The sequence below is a fragment of the Xiphophorus couchianus genome, chromosome 10, assembly GCF_001444195.1.
Source record: "Xiphophorus couchianus chromosome 10, X_couchianus-1.0, whole genome shotgun sequence".
In the NCBI taxonomy this organism is placed as follows: Eukaryota; Metazoa; Chordata; class Actinopteri; order Cyprinodontiformes; family Poeciliidae; genus Xiphophorus; species Xiphophorus couchianus.
In genome coordinates, this window is record NC_040237.1 from 10,063,155 (window position 1) to 10,081,619 (window position 18,465).

At 39.2% G+C, this 18,465-nt stretch overlaps 1 protein-coding gene across 7 annotated transcripts in view; it reads left to right on the forward strand.

Moving 5' to 3' along the window:
- LOC114152052 (ankyrin-3-like) overlaps nucleotides 1-18,465 on the forward strand; it is a 101,175-nt gene that overhangs the window by 66,006 nt on the left and 16,704 nt on the right. For 4 of the 7 annotated variants that reach the window (XM_028029723.1, XM_028029726.1, XM_028029725.1 and 1 more), the window contains 8 exons: nucleotides 4,026-4,180; nucleotides 5,821-6,032; nucleotides 6,178-6,385; nucleotides 6,842-6,938; nucleotides 7,030-7,258; nucleotides 7,585-7,710; nucleotides 8,165-8,287; nucleotides 9,378-9,459. In XM_028029723.1, the coding sequence (XP_027885524.1) occupies nucleotides 4,026-4,180; nucleotides 5,821-6,032; nucleotides 6,178-6,385; nucleotides 6,842-6,938; nucleotides 7,030-7,258; nucleotides 7,585-7,710; nucleotides 8,165-8,287; nucleotides 9,378-9,459 (1,232 nt within the window). Of the gene's footprint in view, nucleotides 1-4,025; nucleotides 4,181-5,820; nucleotides 6,033-6,177; nucleotides 6,386-6,841; nucleotides 6,939-7,029; nucleotides 7,259-7,584; nucleotides 7,711-8,164; nucleotides 8,288-8,814; nucleotides 8,842-9,377; nucleotides 9,460-11,270; nucleotides 17,457-18,465 lie in introns of all 7 variants that reach the window. The other 3 variants (XM_028029724.1, XM_028029728.1, XM_028029722.1) reach the window with 2 other exon arrangements.

Here is an 18,465-nt window from a genome sequence, read left to right on the forward strand (position 1 = left end):
TGCTCGGGCATAGTAATAAAACCATATTGCTGCTAATTTTGTATTATTTTATGTCATATTTCATCATCCACACAACTTCACACAGCTCTGATATTGTGCATAAATTACTTATTGATGCTGCTGTCAATAATCTAATCTAATCTAAAGAAGCTGGCTCAGGGTCAACTTGCCCCTTCGCCGATTTCTAAATTTATTTTGTCACTTCACTTTTCTATATAATAGCCATGGAGTTTAACAATTGTGGGCCCATTTTTCTTAGTATTGAGGTATTTTTACAAACTATGGGGAAAAAAATAGTCAGATAAATACTTAAATTTAGTATAATTTTATTACATATTTTCTGAAAGCTTTGTATTAAAACGTAAATCTATTGATTTCCTCTGGCGGCAAATCGAAGCTTATTAAATATGAGAGATTATGAGCTCAGATCATCCTAGAATGATCTAATCAAACTCCCCAGTGAAATAATACATTGATATCACACACTACATTTTCTTACAGTAAATTAAAAAATACTGTACCAAGCATCAAGTCTGGCAAGATGTTGACATTCTGTACCCTGAAAAGTTGGGTACAAAATGATTAAAGCTGCACAAGTGTGAAATGGCGAAGGGGCGAAATGTACCCAAAGAAGCCACTGACTTTGTGAGTGTGTGTTTTGTATAAATGTTTGTTTCATTATCTTGTGGACACAGTAAGCTCCATCTTCCCAGAAAACTGCCAGTCCTTAATGAAGGCGAGAGCCTGGTTAGTCCTGTGCTACAGCTGGGACCCAGAGGAACTAGATTTGTTGGGTAGGAACCAAGCATACTGTAGCTCCCTTCACCTTTTCTCCCCTACCTCCAACATACCCCAACGAAATGACATACTGAGGCTGATCCATGCTGAAGGATTCTGTTGCCCATCTTTGTTGACTTCAGTTTATAAGGTTGTTGCTTTTATATGATTTCCATGTAGTTTTGGGAAGAGATTTAGTTACAGCACTGCAAAGTCTATTTTTTCACAGCTGCAGCAGCATCACACGGAGAAGGTCTTGATTTATACTTTTTTTTTCATAACTAACGTTCTTCCTAAAACTACACATTGTAGCTTTGACTTCATTGCTGTTGATTTGTGACCACTTCATTCTACAGCACCTGCCACACTTATTGGCATCCCTTATAAAGATGTGGAAAAAAGCTTTAAAATAAAGGCGTTTTTATTTTAGCACCAAAGTCCCACACTGAAAAACAGACAACTTTCCATTTTGATTATACTTACTTAATGGATAAAAAAAAGTTACTCTTCAAAACCGGAAAGACAAGAAAATCTTTTATTAAAATAAGGCAGATTTGAGTTGATCCTCATACATCAGCAAATGGTTATGAGAAAATGGCAAGCTGTCTTATTTTCTACACTGAGAGTTATATTTAAAATCTGTAACTGCAGCAAATGAGGTTGAATGAAAATCTATGTTAAGGATAATGGAAAGCGAGGTAAAGTAAAAAAAAAAAGGGTCACTTATTAGTTTGAATAACCATTAAACACTGTATGCTAACCAGTTTTTGGAAGGGATGCCATGGTAAAGCCTTTTCTGTTCTATCAAAATAAATGTAAATGTTTAGAGTTTTCTAAAGTCTAGCTGGAATTTAACTGGAATTGTGTGGTTTGGTTTTTGAAGATTACATTTTGTTTTTTTGGGAACAAATACTCCAGGCAGTGGGGAATTTATGGATGATGCTATGGGATTATTTCTCCCTAAAAAGCTTTGGGAGTTGTGTTGCAGTGCATGTCATGATCATCAACTCTTTGAAATACAAAGACAGCATAAAGAACGATTCTCCAGACATAAAATCTAACTTTTTCCATGACCATGTCACTCCTCAGAAAAAAAATGCTATTAAAAACCTGTCGTGAGCCGAAGAGAAGAGAGCACAGAAGATAAGAGAGGACTGGTTTGACTATCTAGACAGATTATGCAAAGATGAACTGTCAAAGATCTCTCATTTTCTCTAAATGTCCCAATCTTGTGAAATGTTCTAAGAAACAAGGTAAAGTTTTGTCCTGTTACCCAAACAAGGTTATTCAACAGTTGCCAAAAACCAAGGAAGTGGAGATTTTGTTAGAAAAAGAAGACTTTTCTCCTGTAATAAAATATGATTTTATATTAAAGCTTTTTAAACATCATTACTAGATTGCCAATAAGTGTAGTGGATGGTGAATTTGAATTTAGAAGCTCTCAGAAGTTTACTTCACTTAATATGAAGGTTTTGATTGGCTGTCTGGACTGGACTGTGCTTTGTTGAGCATGAGACATTTTTTTACCCCAAAACCGAGCACCATTCTACCTTCCATGACTTCCATCACTTCAGAATCAACTTCAGATTTTCTGCATATCATTGCCTTTTTGTTTTCAAAAAAAGTGCACGTTTAGTCAAACATCAGATTTTTGATTGATGCAAATAAATAAGTAAGAAATTAAGTTATACTTGTATCCTAGTAAGATCAGACTTTTCAGATTTTGTATTTCTGTGATATAACTTTAGCCATCACGCCATCAGTGGATGGTGATAATAGCAGTTGTAGTGGATCACTTTCATAACGCATGTCCTGAGTGCAATAATTTGGATGTTTATTGAAAATCTAATATAAAAATAGGAAGTTTATGTTGTAAACTACAGACCAAGTGTTTTTTGAAACTGTGTAATTGTAATCTCCCCATTAGCTCCATTAAGCTAATTGGCTTGCCCACTGGTTCATGCACTAATCATCATCCAACCACGTATCAATGGAGATTGCTGTGAAATATTTGGGATTAAGATTATGTGTATTTGTTCTACTTTATTTTCTGCAACAGCACATAGATATTTTATGTAATTTAGAATACATGAATCATAAAAAAAATATCCTAAGTCCCTAAAGATCAGAGCTACTCCATTAGCTAATGTATGGCTTTCCACACTAAAATACTAGTTGGGTTAATGGTACTTTTATATAAAAAAGGTTCCAAACAACAAAAAGCATAAATCAAAAGTGCTCAATTTTCTGTTCTTAATAAATTATCTCAATATGTTATTTCATCTTCCTAATCCCCCTTCCTAAGCGGAGAACTCTGCCGAAGTTGAATAGGACAGTCCTTATTTAATGAACCTCCCAAACAGTGGGAGAAAAACAGACACTGATGCAAGTAACAAACCACCTATGAGCATCTAGCATGCTTTTTTAGTCCAAAGCACTCTGAGTATGGAAACATCTGGAATTTTTCAGTAATTTTCAGGTTGTATAAAAGAGCATATAATCAAGATAAATGCAGGTATTTATAGATTTTATATCCCCACCGTCTAAATGTGGTACCCATCCATCCTTTCATACATGTGTGGCTTCACCACACAGTTTAAAGCCTGATGATGTGTCATGGTTCATTTTTGTTACAAATCCAGCAGCTTAACAAGATGATGAGCCAAACAGCAATTAGTAAATTCTTGAACTTTCCTTGTAGTGTCTAAACAGGAAGAGTTCTAACTTTAACAAAGGAGTTCTCATATTGTGTTCCTCTGAAACTTTACACTCCTTTCTGTTACCATTATGCCTTGTGTCATTATGGGCTGTGCAGCTTTTTTCCCTTCATTTTCACCCCTTATTCTATTTCATGCATTACATTAGCTCTGAATCTCACATTAACTCCTCAGGTTCACAGTTGGAACTATTATCCATCACTGTCATCATCAAAACCACGTCTGTGATGTTGTAACCATCACTTCCACCACCAAATGTTTATTTAATGGCAGCTCTGTGCAGATATCTGCATTAATTCTGGCTTCTACAAAGATGCTGCTTAAACCTATAAATGTTCATATTACAAATTATGTTTTACACTGCATTTGGAAAAAATAAAATATTTACTTTCCATTTGCCTCAATTAAATTCTTCAAAACTTAAATTCTAATGCATATTTTTATGGTTTTATTAGATTGTTGCTTTTCAGTGAAAGGCAAGGTGATAGTATTATTAATTCAGCTGTATATTTCTGACATGTCTCCTGCTAGGCCTGTGATAGTGGAGATCCCACATTTTGCCTCAATGCGGGGCCAAGAGAGAGAGTTGATCCTACTGCGCAGTGAGAATGGAGAATCCTGGAAGGAACATTTGTACGACTGCAAGACCAGCGACCTCAATCAGCTCCTCAACGGGATGGATGAAGGTGACGCTAACCCAACTCATTTTATACTTATATATCCTACCCTATTTTGTCTGTTTCTGTGATATATAAAACAGGGTTAGGTTATAAAACAACAGTCCAACCTTTGAACTTGAAATTCAATCCATTATTTAGCCAACCTCCTCATAGTTTTAACTAGGTTAATACTGTTAACCTACTACTACCTTCATAGTATTAACTAAGTTAACTAAGAACGACCTTTAGTCTTTGCAGACTCAATCAGTTTGCACATGTTGAAACGTTTTGCCCATTCTTCTTTGCTAATTAGCTCACACCAAGTTCGATTGGCTGGAGAATATCTGTGAACATAAATGTTTAACTCTTGTTAGATGTTGTCGGTATTAGGTATGGACTTTGCTTTTCAATGCTTTGACATGAAACCATTCCACTGTACCACTGGCTCTATACTTAGCGTCATTGTCTTGCTGGAAGATCAACATCCTCCACATTCTAAAGTTTTCCGCAGCCTCTACCAGGTTTCCATTCATGATTTCCTCGTATTTAGCTCCATCCATCTTCTAATTGACTCTGACCAGCTTCCTTGTCATTGCTAAACCATGCTGTAGAGATAGTTTTGGATGGTTTGTTCGGTGTGCAAATCTGTCTTTTTCCCATACATATAGTGTTTTTTAAGGTGAAAAGTTAAATTTTGTTTTTCTGTTTTCTGATCTCTTTTTTCACATATTTGCTGTGTCCCCTTTGTGATTTGTGCCAAAGTGCAAATACGACTTCTATGGCTTTTGTCTCACAACTCTTACATGAAGGACAAATTTATGTAGTGCACAACTAATAGTCTTGACAACAGATTTTTCAACTTGACCTGGGGATCTCTGCAGCTCTGCAGTACAGTTTCCATGGGTCTCTTGTCTGCTTCTCTGATGAATGTACTTCTTTAAATTTATTTGGACGTTTGTCCTTACAGGTTTGCAGTAGTGTCCTACTCATTCTTAGGCTATGTACAAACAGCAGGCAGATATGACCCACATCCAAATTTGTTACTCAGATGCAACTCATATCCATGTCAGCTCTCATTTCTGAATAATTTTAATATCCATCCATAGGCAGTGGCATTCATTATTGCTTAAATAGTGCGCAGCTGTGTGAGATCTACGCTCTTCTTCTACACATGGGTTGCATTACAGCTCAGTTGATGGATTCTGTGTGATGCTTGGGATACTAATTTATTGACTAAATACATTTATGTAACCCTTAAATTTCTCCATAACTTTCTCCCTAACCTACCTGCCTGTCCTTGATATTTCTGTTGCTGATTGTACACTAATGATCTCTAACAAATGTCTATATAACAGCCGGATTTATACTAAAATTGTAGTAAATACACAATGTGCTTATTCTTTTTACTAATAGGTGACATTTGAGAGCAGTTGATTATGTTAGACTGTATTTAGAAGCATTAGGATAAAACATGCATTGGAAAATGTATACATACTTTTCCTTCTACGTCAGCATTATGCACTACTGTGTTTGTTGATCGCAAAAAGTGTCAGAGTACATTACCGTTGTGCTTTTAACATTAACTTTGTGGAAACGTTCCACGAGTGCAGAGATCATTGCGAGACACCTGGGAGTGATCTTCTACAACATGAACACTTTCCTCATAGAATTGGACAGTCCTGAGGAGCTGGAGCAGAAGAGGATCTGCCGTATCATCACCAAGGACTTTCCTCAGTATTTTGCTGTGGTGTCCCGGGTCAGACAGGAGACCCATCAGATGGGGCCAGAGGGTGGGACTCTGAACAGCCGGAGTGTCCCATTAGTTCAGGCTTCCTTCCCTGAGGGGGCGCTGACAAAGAAAATAAAAGTTGGATTGCAGGTATAGATTTAAAGCTTCGCATGTCTGTTGGTGCTTTTCTTTGAAGTGTTACAATGTATCAATAAAATTCAAAGCAATGTAAGTATTTCAAATTTAATTTCACAAAAGACACATCCCTCAATCGCCATTGTGTCTTTTCTGCTAGGCCCAGCCGATTCCTGAGGACACTGTAAAGAAAATCCTTGGTAACCGAGCAACCTTCAGCCCCATTGTTACTGTGGAGCCCAGAAGGAGGAAGTTCCACAAGCCCATCACCATGACGATCCCTGTACCGCCACTCTCAGGGGAAGGGCTTACTAACGGTTACAAAGGAGACAGTACACCTTGCCTCCGCCTCCTCTGTAGCATAACAGGTGAGTGCTGGTTTTCTGTAGATCTTTTTTGCTGTCAAGTAAATAAAAAGACAGGGTCACTTTTTACTCTACACAAACACAAACATTCGAAGCAAGTATTGGGGTTAATTATGTGTTAGTGAGATGTTGTAACACCCAGGGCAGACTATTTGCTATGGGCATGTAAATACCAGACCTGAAAGAATATAGATTTTTTTTCATAACCCTTGGCTTTTCCTTCCATGTAAAATCTCAGTAAAATACACAGAAGTCTTTTGAGTGTTAGATGACAAAATGTAAAAAATAAAATAAAAATAAAAGTTAAAAGCATTAAATCATATGGATACATTTGCAGAATGCCATCAGTTTAAAGAAACGTTGCAGTTTTTTTTGTTGTTGTTTTTATCTTTTAAATAACTTGTCTACCTTTTGATTTTAAATTACTCATATTAAGTGCAAATTTGTATCTGTATGCAGGTGGAACATCTCCAGCGCAGTGGGAGGACATCACTGGAACAACCCCTCTCACATTTGTTAATGATTGCGTTTCTTTCACTACCAATGTCTCTGCGAGGTGAGACATACCAGACAAACACCACAAATGGTTATTTATTCATAAATGTATGACTCTTCTATCGGTTTCTGTATTTTTTTTCTCTTTGCAGGTTCTGGTTAGCAGACTGCCACCAGATCCCAGAGACAGTAAGCTTGGCCACTCAACTCTACAGAGAGCTGATCTGTGTGCCCTATATGGCCAAGTTTGTTGTGTTTGCTAAAATGAATGACCCAGTGGAGTCCAGCCTTAGGTGCTTCTGCATGACAGACGACAAGGTGGACAAAACCCTGGAGCAGCAGGAGAACTTTGAGGAGGTGGCAAGGAGCAAAGACATAGAGGTACACAGTTTAATTGCATCTTCTTATTTTAGTGTCTGCTCTTCTCTTCAGAGTCAAGAACCTTTTGGAAAAAAAAAGACAAAATAATGTAAAACTTAGATATTTTTTCAGGACTAGCTAAAGATTTGATTTGCAAAATAATTTCAAATAGTTTGCATTCTCCGGTAGAATAATTCAACGCATAAAGTGTATTTTAAGTTATAAAAACTAAAAATATATATATTTTTTTTCTTTTTTCACTACTGTTAAATTATTACTAGATCTTCTTATTTCTTAATTAGGAAAGCAATGTTTTGTCTTTTTTTCTTGATTCATACTTATTTCAGGTCCTGGAGGGAAGGCCCATCTTTGTGGATTGTTATGGAAACTTGGCTCCGCTGACCAAAGCTGGTCAACAGTTAGTTCTTAACTTCTACGCCTTCAAGGAAAACCGTTTGCCCTTCTGTGTTAAGGTAATCAAACAATACCCATTCTTTGATACTGATATTGAGGAGAAAGAATAATATGTATGTATTTATACTGTGCCTTGCAAACTACTTCGTCACCCTAAGTGATATTTTTCACCTTCATGTTGATGTAAAAGACTCATTGCCATTCTTGTCATCTTTAGATAATAACTGACACAATCAGTTATTATTTAAAGAGCAATTTTTATTTTTTGACAGTGCCTGGTTGAGTTGAATTATTTTCATTTTCTGGTTATTTTAGACTAAAACTAGAATTTGTGTTGGAAATGTCACTCAAAAATAAGAATAGAACAGCCCTGTAAGGGAGCAAGTTTTTTTTTGTTTTTTTTTTACACCACTGCAAGTGTACAGTACTAACATACATGCTATTAGTTTAAGAAATCTGCAACAGAGCAAAGAACTGAAAGTAATATTTAGAGATTCAATTTTCTCCCTACAGGTTAGAGATCCCAGTCAGGAGCCATGTGGTCGCCTCACTTTCCTTAAAGAGTGTAGGTCAACCAAAGGCCTACCACAGACTGCTGTGTGCAATCTGAACATCACGCTTCCTGCGGTGAAAAAGGTAAGGCAGTGGGAACTCTCCATTCTGTTTTCACATTCATAACCACACTCATGGTTAGGGTGTTTTTCGGCCCCATGGTACAGATTGATGAAAGACAGAGGTAGAATTTTGGCAAACCTGCTGCCACGGTGTCTTTTATCTGTTTAAAGCTTCTCTCTCTGTTTTAGTCACTGGTTATCTCTGCAGTGGATTCGTGTCATTGGCTGTTTTATTTTGATTCTTTCTGCCCTTTGATTTGGATCCCTTTGGCTGAGAGCTTGTGTGCTTTACATTTTTATTTATATTTTATTTTTGGGCTGTTTTTGGGCTTGATTCATTTGCTATTATTGCTTCTGGATGTTGGCGCTTTGTTTGCATATGATTTTTTTTTCTGTGTGCGTTTTTATTTTGTTTGGTTTTGCTGAAGTGGCTTCACTTCTGCATTTAAGCTTCTGTCAATCACTCCTTTTTCACTCCCTGATGTTTCTTTTCCCCCTGCTTTCCATTATGTTACTCCCCCTGTTTCTGCAATGCATCTTGGGAACCAGGAATCGGAGTCAGATGCCGAGGACGAGGTAAACCACACGTTCCCCACCATGTGCTGTCCTCTGCACCAGATCAGTGGCGGGCCCTGCTCTGCTCCTTTATGCCTTTTTTTTTTTTTTACCATGTTTTGCAAGGGGCATTACCAGCTTTCCCTGTCCATGGCCCCATCTAGCTGCACAGTTTTGCATGATATATGGTAGCTTTGTCAGAAACCCCCCCCAAAAAAACTCATCTCTTAAATCCATCCATGTTCCCTTGCACACTCCAGTATGAGATAAAACTGGCTCTGCAGGATTGATGAACTTCCCAAATTTGACTTTTGCAAAATTAGGAACTAGTGTTTGAGAGATTTTAAACTTATTGTGACTAAATTGGCTAGTTTATTATACTCACATCAAACATAGCTAACAGCATAGTTATAGATTGGTGAATTTATAAATATAAATTAACACAGACTGCAAGGTTTGGTTTAGTGTTATAATTTAAAGGTGCTCATTTTGTAGCAATTTGCAGTATAGGGTAACCTAAAACTGATAGGATTTTGTGTTGTTTGCTATTGTTGCAGACTGAAAAGCCAGATCGACGTCATACCTTTGCATCCCTAGCCTTACGTAAGCGCTACAGCTATCTGACTGAGCCTGCACAGAGTGAGTTTGACTTCATCACTAACAAACCCCTTTGAGTTTAAAATTTTGCAAAGTATATTGGATTGATAAGTGTGCAGAGGTTTAATTAACTTGTAAAATGAGTGAGCATTGTGTAGAAATGATGTTCTTATTGTGACAAACTTTCTCATTCCACACATGACACGTACTGTTCATGTGCTTGTTCACAACATGGTATATATTTTTGCATGAGTGATTTCTAAGTTTTGTGTGCTGTGCTTGCCCACATTGTGAAGTGTGCGCCTTTCGAGTTTCAACGGCTGTGTTATGGAAGTTTAAATTCTGCAAAATTTTACTTTAACTTACAAAGAAGAATTATCCTTTTGGATGGAAGTCAAAGTAAAATTCTGTTTGTGTTTCATTTGTACTCTTGTTTTTTTTTTAAAAGCTCTTCTTTTGGCTTTGTGGCAATGTTTTAGCTTAGTTTGGTACAAGAATGCATGCTGGAGGTCTTGAGTTGGTTTTTTTGTTTTCCCAGGCTCTGCTTGTCACAGGTTTGATGCTGCATGACAAAATGGGCTAAAGTTGGAGTCTTGGACAGCACATTTTGTCTTTTTTTATTTACAAAAGATAAAGGAAAATGGGAAGTTCTGCAGCTCTTTGCTTTATTTTATCATAACGTTTAAACTGCCTGTGAAAAAGACTGTCCTTTTTGGGCCAAACAGATAAAAGGCACTATAAAAAGTGGTCTTAATTTCAAGCCAGAGACAACATGCTGGTATTAAAATGTTTGAAGTCCAAAGAGAGAAGTTGTTTTTTGTGTTTATCCTCTTGCATTTGTCCCGCCATTATTTTGTCTCCCAGCTGTCAATCTATGCCATCGTCTTTGCAAATTTACTTTGCTGCTTTATGTGCTTTGTTGAGTTTATTTCCTCCATTCTTGTTGCTGTTGTTGGACTTGGGTTCTGGTCATTTTCTCCCTTTGCCCAGTTGTACCTTTGCATTTGTAATCATTTAATATGTCAGATATGAAATGATGCTGTCTAACACAGGATGTGTTGCAGCAACTGTGTATCAGCTTTAACCTATCAGAGGGATGTTTTCATACCTACTTTGGCCATGCAAAGAAGTTTTTTTTTATATTCTCTAAGTCTAGTGCAGGGACATGTATTTGACTCCAGAAATAATTTCTACCAATTGGAAGTCATGTCTTTATAGTGGTCATATTTAATGTGGCAACAAGCACAATCTCAGATCTCAACTAACATTAGTGAAAATAGAGAATATTACATTATTTGTGGTTAATAATGCAATTTAATATTTTTCAAAATCAGACATATATGACCTCAGTAAATAAAAGTGTTGTTTTCAAATAATTATTTTATCATTTAGGGCAAAAAATCTATTATTTAAAATTCCTAATAGAATTCTAACATAAACTGATATCCCATGGTTTACTGACATGGGTTTGACACGATTTCTTTACTGTATAAGATTGAAGTTGTAAATTGTTGGGTATGAAATGATATTAAGACTTGGCAAAGGGGTGAAATGACCTGGAGCCGGTTTAGTCATTACCTTAACCGTGACCACACAAGAACACTGTTTCTTTTTGTAGCTCCATTTTTAGTCGTTTCTTAAATGTCTTACTCAGCAATTAAAAACTGCAGTTTATCCCTTCCTAATACTACAACAGCCTCACTGACCAACTCTTCCTCCTCTGGTGTTGTCTTTTTTTCCTCTTTTTTTTTCTTCCCCAACATATATTTCTTTTCTTTCTGCTCTTTTCCATTCTGTTGATTATTTTCTACACCATCCCGTTTGTTATCATTTTTCTCTAAATTCACCTGAAGAAACAGCAGTTGAACGAAGTGCAGCAACAAGAACACTGCCTTCTGGTCACCCTCACAAACCTGTCTTTCCAACCAGACCTTACCCACCATGGTCGACTGCTCCTATTACCGTCCCTGGCCAAACAAGGCCCATCGGAGTGGGGGGTCTCCTCGCCTCTGCCGATCCACCGGCAGGCTCACCAGCTAGTTCTCCATTAAAATCTGCCTGGCCCCTCTCAACACATTCACCTGCATGTCCCACAACTATAAGAGCAACCTTGGGCGTTTCACCCCCAGCACCCGCCTTGTCATCCCCAGTTAAATCGATCAGCGACGTACCATCATCCCCCATCAGGTCTTATAGGAATGTGCCTTCACCAATTAAAACTGTTGTCCAGCAGGGACCATACCCCATTCACGGGTCTGCCATCCTTGCAACATCTGGAAGTAAACCTGCCACAGATCCTGCATCAATTAAAAATCTTGCTCTGGCTTATGCATCAAGGACCCCTCTCCATTCTTCAGTACCAAATGCTTCTTTATCTGAGAGGTCATCAGCTGCTACTGCTTCTGTCACAGCACCAAAATCCCTGTACAACCGCTACAGTTCCAATCTACCTTTTAAATCTGCCCTTGTGACAACAGCTGCTTCAGAAGTCACCAACCTTTCTCCTGTTAAAAGCATCTCCAGTCTCTCATCTCTAAAGACATCTGTTGACTCAACAGTCACATCCCGAGGAGGGAGGACATCCATGTCGTCCATGTCCTCAACCGGTCAGACAACCATTGCTTCCTCAGAATTTTCCATGATGAACGGATCAGTCTCACCTGTTAAATACCCATCGTCCTCCTCTACCCCATCCTCGCCTACTTCACGTCTTCTCTCAGAGAGAAGCAACAGTCTTCAGGAGAGGATCCAAGCCACCACCCAGGCAGCAACATCTGGTGTCAGTGCAGCCATAAATGAAGCTTTAGACTCATACTCAGTCTCAGGGTATGGCACGCTTAGGTCATTGTCATCTTCGCGCAGATCTGCAACAGCAACCTCTGCTTATGGTTCTCTAAGATCTGCATCTGCCAGCCCAAGTCCAGCTGTCTCCTCAAATACAATGACTGTCCCTGTTTATTCACTTGTCAATGTCCTCCCTGACACCCCTGTAAAACCAGGGCCTGGGTCTCTCAAAATGGCACTGCCTGATTCTCCTCGTACCTCATCCACCTCTTCTTCAACTTTCCCTTCATGTGTTACTGGAACAAAACTGAAATCACAATTAAAATCTCCTCCATTTATAACACCACCAATCATCCATCCAACTGCAACCTCCAATCAGGAGATACTTAAAGACGTAGCAGATATGAAACAGGATTTAATTAGAATGACGGCTATTCTCCAGACAGACACACAAATGGCCGCTAAGACTGTACAAACATCAAACACTGGCACACCTAAAGAGTCTAAGTTAGAAGATCAAGAACCACACACACTAGTTGAGAAAGTCAAAAAAGATTTAGTCAAAGTCAGTGAGATACTACAAAAAGATATCATGACTGAAGATAAGACAATTTCAGGTAATGAGACAAGTTCAGAAGAGGAATGGCAGGAATTTTCCAGAGATGAGATCGAGGAGGCACAACAAAGTGCTCTCCGAGACTGTTACTCTCCATTTGATGAAAACACTCTTTTTAAGCACCAGTCGTTGCCAAGCAGAGAGTTAGAATTAAGTAAAGTGGTAGATTACTTAACAAATGACATTGGTGCAAGTTCTCTGTCGAAAATGGCACAGTTGAAAAGTGAGTATGAGGATGAGGTGAAAAAAGATGGGGAGGAGAAACAAAAACGAGTGCTCAAGCCATCCATGACCATACAAGAGCACAAACTCAAAATGCCTCCTCCAGTTTCAGGCATGATCAGATCTCCTTCAGAGAAGGACTTAAGCAAGCTTGCTGAGTCATACCAAGGGTCAGACACAATCTTGGAATCTCCCGAGGAGCTGTCTCATGAGCAAGATAAAAGTCCCCTCTCAGACAGCGGGTTTGAGACGAGAAGTGAAAAGACGCCTTCTGCTCCTCAAAGTGCAGAAAGCACAGGCCCCAAACCTTTATTTACAGATTCCCCAATCCCCCCTTGTGTAACTGAGACCAGAACTGAGGTTGTCCACATCAGGAGCTATGAGCAGCCAGACGATCTTTCTGAGCCTGGACTCATGGAGGAAGCTGCATCTGCTTTACCTCTTTTAGAGCCAGAAAGTTCATCATCAAAAGCTTTACAGATGAAAATACCAGAAGATGATGCCTTAATGAACAAAAGCATGTGTCTTAAAGAGGAAACTCATATCACTACCACAACCCGTATGGTGTATCACAAGCCTCAACTGACTGATGGCGCAGAAATAATAGAGGAAGCCATGTCAGTCAGAGACATCATGAAAGCTTTTCAGTCAGGACGAGACCCATCTAAAGAACTGGCAGGCCTTTTTGAACACAAAGCTAGCCAAGAGTCTGTCAAAGGTGATGAACTCACCCCAAGGTTTCTAGAACGAGACATTAAATCCAAACCCAAAGTTGAGAGGATAATTGAAGTTCATATTGAAAAGGGCCACAGCACAACAGACCCAACTGAGGTTATTATCAGAGAAACAAAGAAACACCCTGAGCTTTATGTCTACAAAAGTGAGGGTGGAATAAAGGAGCTTACTGATTATGATGAGGCCCAACAGGAAGAAGAAGAGCTTAATGTTGAAGAATCTTTGCCCTCCTTCCTAGAAACATCTCGTGTTAACACTCCAGTGTCACAAGAAGAGGACAGTCGTCCAAGTTCTGCCCAACTCATAGGAGATGATTCATATAAAGCTCTAAAACTATTAAGCCAACACTCCATAGAATATTGTGATGATGAATTATCTGAAGTTCGAGGAGAATCATATAAGTTTGCTGAGAAAATGCTTCTCTCAGAAAAAATTGAAACATCATTGCAGTCTTATTCAGACACAGAGGATTCTACAATGACGGCAGACAAAAATCGCCACCTAGCTCCTGAGGAGAGTGGTAGGTTTGAGGGCACAAATCAAGGCAAAGGAAGCCCAAAAAGAGAGTTTGTTTCTAAGTCATCAAAAGATGGGTCCTCTAAATCAGGTAAATTCCTGCACAAAGATGAACCTTCTCAGTTTGACAAGGTGACAGTGCTCCATTACTCAACAGAACCAGGCAGTCCAAAACATGCGGTTTGGATGAGATTTACTGAAGACAAACATGATAGAAGTAGGGACAAACTACTTTATGAAGATCGAGTAGATCAAACAGTGAAGGAGGCTGAAGAAAAACTCAGTGAGGTATCTCAGTTTTTCCGTGATAAAACAGAGAAGCTTAACGATGAGCTACAGTCTCCGGAGAAAAAACCAGTTAGACGACTGAAGGAGCCTAGATCCTGGCCTAACTCTACCTGCAGCAGCCCAGAAAAAACACAACAGAAACCTAAAGCAGGGGATGAGTTGTTTAGTAAAACCAAACTTAAGGAACCTTCAGTTGGTAAATTTGTTAGCAGCTCTCCAGTAGTAGAAAAGAAAAGCTCTAGCTTACCAAGCAGTCCTCAGAAAAGTGTCAACTCTTGTACTACTCAAGATAAAATCAAACAAGAATCAAAGACCTGTGTGTCTGAACCCTCTTCTCCAGCTCATGTAACTTCAACATCAAAGGTCAGTGCAGTGAGGATGAAGTTTGAATCCGCTGCTCAGAAGGTCAGTCAAAGTCAGTCCAGTCCTACTAAAATTCCTCCACCTGTACAACCAAAACCATCAGTAAAGAAACTACAGGAAAGCAAACTACCTGTTTACCAGTTCGGCTCTGGAGGAAAATCCTCAAAAGTATCTGAACCATCAGAAGAAAATGTCCAAGAAAAGAATGAGAAAGACAAAGCAAATAGCAAGCCTGACCCAATACCCACATCTAAAATTCCCAAAGCAGACAAGCTTCCAAACAAAAACTTAATTGAGCCCCCTCGTGACATTTGTGAAACTAAGACTGATAAAGTAGCACCTAAAGGTAAAGATAATCAGTTTAGTGTGACCCAGGAAATTAAGGAAAGTAATAAAAGCTACACTGCTAGGATGTCTGTTGTTTTTGACAATGATGCTAAAAAATACCAGCAAACCACTAAAAGTGTGTCATCTACTAAAGATGTAAAACCTGAACTGCCCCAAAAGGATTCAGAGGAACCAATAAACAAAAACCTTAGAAAAAAGACAGAATCCCAGATTCCTGTAAGAACCACAACCCCCTGTTTAGATAACAACCTTACTAAGAAACAAACAACAACAAAGCCCTCACAGATACCAACACTATCTAAACCTAAAAGCCCAGAGATAGGCCCAGCAAAAACAGATTTAACCTTTGAAATTCTTGACAATTCACCAAAAGACTCCAACTCCAATAATCTTCCCAGCCCCAGAGAAATACTGGAGAAAGTAATAGCTCCTCCAGTTGTAACAACCAAAGAGAACTTCAAAGGCATCAAAACATTGCCTGTTTATGTCCAGGTTGGCAGGCAGGCAGAGAGGGAGGCTAAGGGAGCACTGTACACAGTAAAACAGAAATCAAGCTCTGCAATTAGTCCCATAAGCCCAGAAGATGATACATTAGAGCAAGTTTCTTTCATAGACAGCTCAGGGAAAAGCCCTCTTACACCAGAAACCCCCAGCTCTGAAGAAGTCAGCTATGACCTCACGTGCAAAACTCCTGATGGCTTTATGGAATTCATTTCAGGCAAGCCAAGCCCTATCATGGAGGTATCTGAGGACTCAGAGGAAGATGGTCAAGGAAACACAGTTTTCTCATTTAAAGAGGCAACAATAGAAAGCAAACATAGTGTTCACAATGCCCAGGCAGACCTTGCTAATGCTAATAAAGAAAAAACAAAAATGAATGACAGTCAGCTGGAATTATCTGATAATTTTAAAAAAGAAGAAACCATCAACAATATTCATGGTGATATTAAAGACCAGGAGCAACAAGAAGTGTCAAAAGACAAGGGTATTGCATATATTGAGTTTCCTCCTCCTCCCCCTCTGGATTCAGCTTCAGAAATTTCAGATACAGAGAGGAAGGGCTCTTGTGCCTCTTCAGAGACTGAGACAGAAATGATGGAAGTGAACTTACAAGAAGATCATGACAAGCATCTGACCGAACCAGTTATACGTATACAACCCCCTACTCCAGTGCCCCCTAGCACAGATGACAGTCAGTCAAATGCTGAAGAAGATGATGAGTCAATCTTCCAGCCAATTCCATGTAAAAAAATGACCTCCAATGTTCTTGAAGAAGAGGAAAAGAAAAAAGAGAAAGAGAAAACGTCTAAGTCTAAAAGACATGACAAAAATGGCAACAAAGAACCTGGTGGGACCAATGGTTCGAATGGCTCCACCAATGGTTCCAAAGGTTCCAATGGTAAAGGGGAGGATAATGACTGTGAACAAAATGGAAATGACCAGTCAATAACAGACTGCTCAATAGCCACAACAGCTGAGTTTTCTCATGACACAGATGCCACAGAGATAGACTCTCTCGATGGCTATGAACTTCAAGATGAGGATGATGGCTTGTGTGAGCAGGCTGATTTACGGCTTTTTGGACTTCCAGACAGTCGTAGAGATGTATGGGCAACAGACACATTTAGGTCTTCCGATCGTTCTTTTCCCCAGACCAAATTGGAAGTTATTGAGGAGGAGAAGACCCCTGAGGAATGCCAGAAAGACATTTTGAAAAAAGATACCTCCACATGTAATGGAGAGTCTGATGGCGTTAGTAAAGATGGAGCTAAAACCCAGGAACCCTCAGAGAAAGAAGGATTTTCAGACTCTTACTTTAGTTACAAATTAGAAGAGGAGTTCAGTTCGCCTTTTAAGACTGTTGCCACTAAGGGGCTGGACTTTGATCCATGGCCCAGTAAAAGTGGTGAAGGAGAAATTGTTGACATGGGGGGAACAAGCGGAAACAATGGGGAGCCAAAGCCTTATGGACTAGCTGTTGAAGACCAGTCTCAGGCTACGACAGCAGAAACTACACCTGCTCAAACTCCAACGGACGATAGCACACCGAGTGAACCAAACCCATTCCCCTTCCATGAAGGGAAGATGTTTGAGATGACACGCAGTGGTGCGATTGACATGAGCAAGAGGGACATGGTGGAGGAGAGGCTCCAGTTTTTTCAGATTGGTGAGCATTACTACTCAGCAGGCAAGTACAGGGTCAGGGACTTTGAAAATGATGCCTCCTCACAATGCAGTAATGAGTTTAATTCTCAGTATACCTTACCAGTCCCTCAAGTCTCCATTCAGACAATGACTGTAGAGATATCCAATGTGTCTGGTTACAGCACATGCAAAGAGTCAGCTTCCAACACCGAACCAAAATTCTCTACTTTTAAAGCAGGTTTAAAGCTTGCATCATCTGATGCTTCAAATAGCACTTCTAAATATACAAGCACTTTTAATTGGAGTAGTGATGATGTTTCAGGAACCACTGCAGATAGATGTTATTGTGCTATACCAGACTATACAGATTACATTCATTTTAATACATTAAATGTAGCACATAACTCTTTGAGGAAACCGCCATTTGTCATGGATTACTATTCTGACGGCAATATTTGTTCAGACAGACCTAAACAGAACCCAGAAGATGAAAAGACTTGTTACCAAAGCACCGATTGTCCTTCAGCACCTTCACAACAGACTAGCAATCTGCTAACATTGAGCAGCAATACCAGTAGCACTATCCCTGACTCCTATTTAGGTATTTCTCAAGCTGTCAGCATCATGTCCAATTTGTTGTCCTCTGCAAGACCTACACTGCAGGAAGTCAGTGGGACAGAAACCTCTTTAAGCCAGTTAGGGGAACACTATGGGAAAGATGAGACTCTTTTTAATGTAGCAATAGCAAAAACAGAAGCCAAAGGAGTCAAAGGCCATATATTTAGATCCAAGTTGCCCTTGAGGGTGGCTAGCCACAAACTATGCAGCCAAAGGCATCATGAAATAATGGGCATTTCAAAAGAAAATGCTCATGAATTTTCTCTCAGGACACATAAGATGCAACATAAAGTTTGGGAACTATTTGACCCTTTTAAAACTTTATTTCCTAAATCCCGAATCCCTATTTTGAAAGCCATTAAAAACCCTACCAGTTCCCAAAAACATCCACTGGCCAGAAACAATCCTACGCT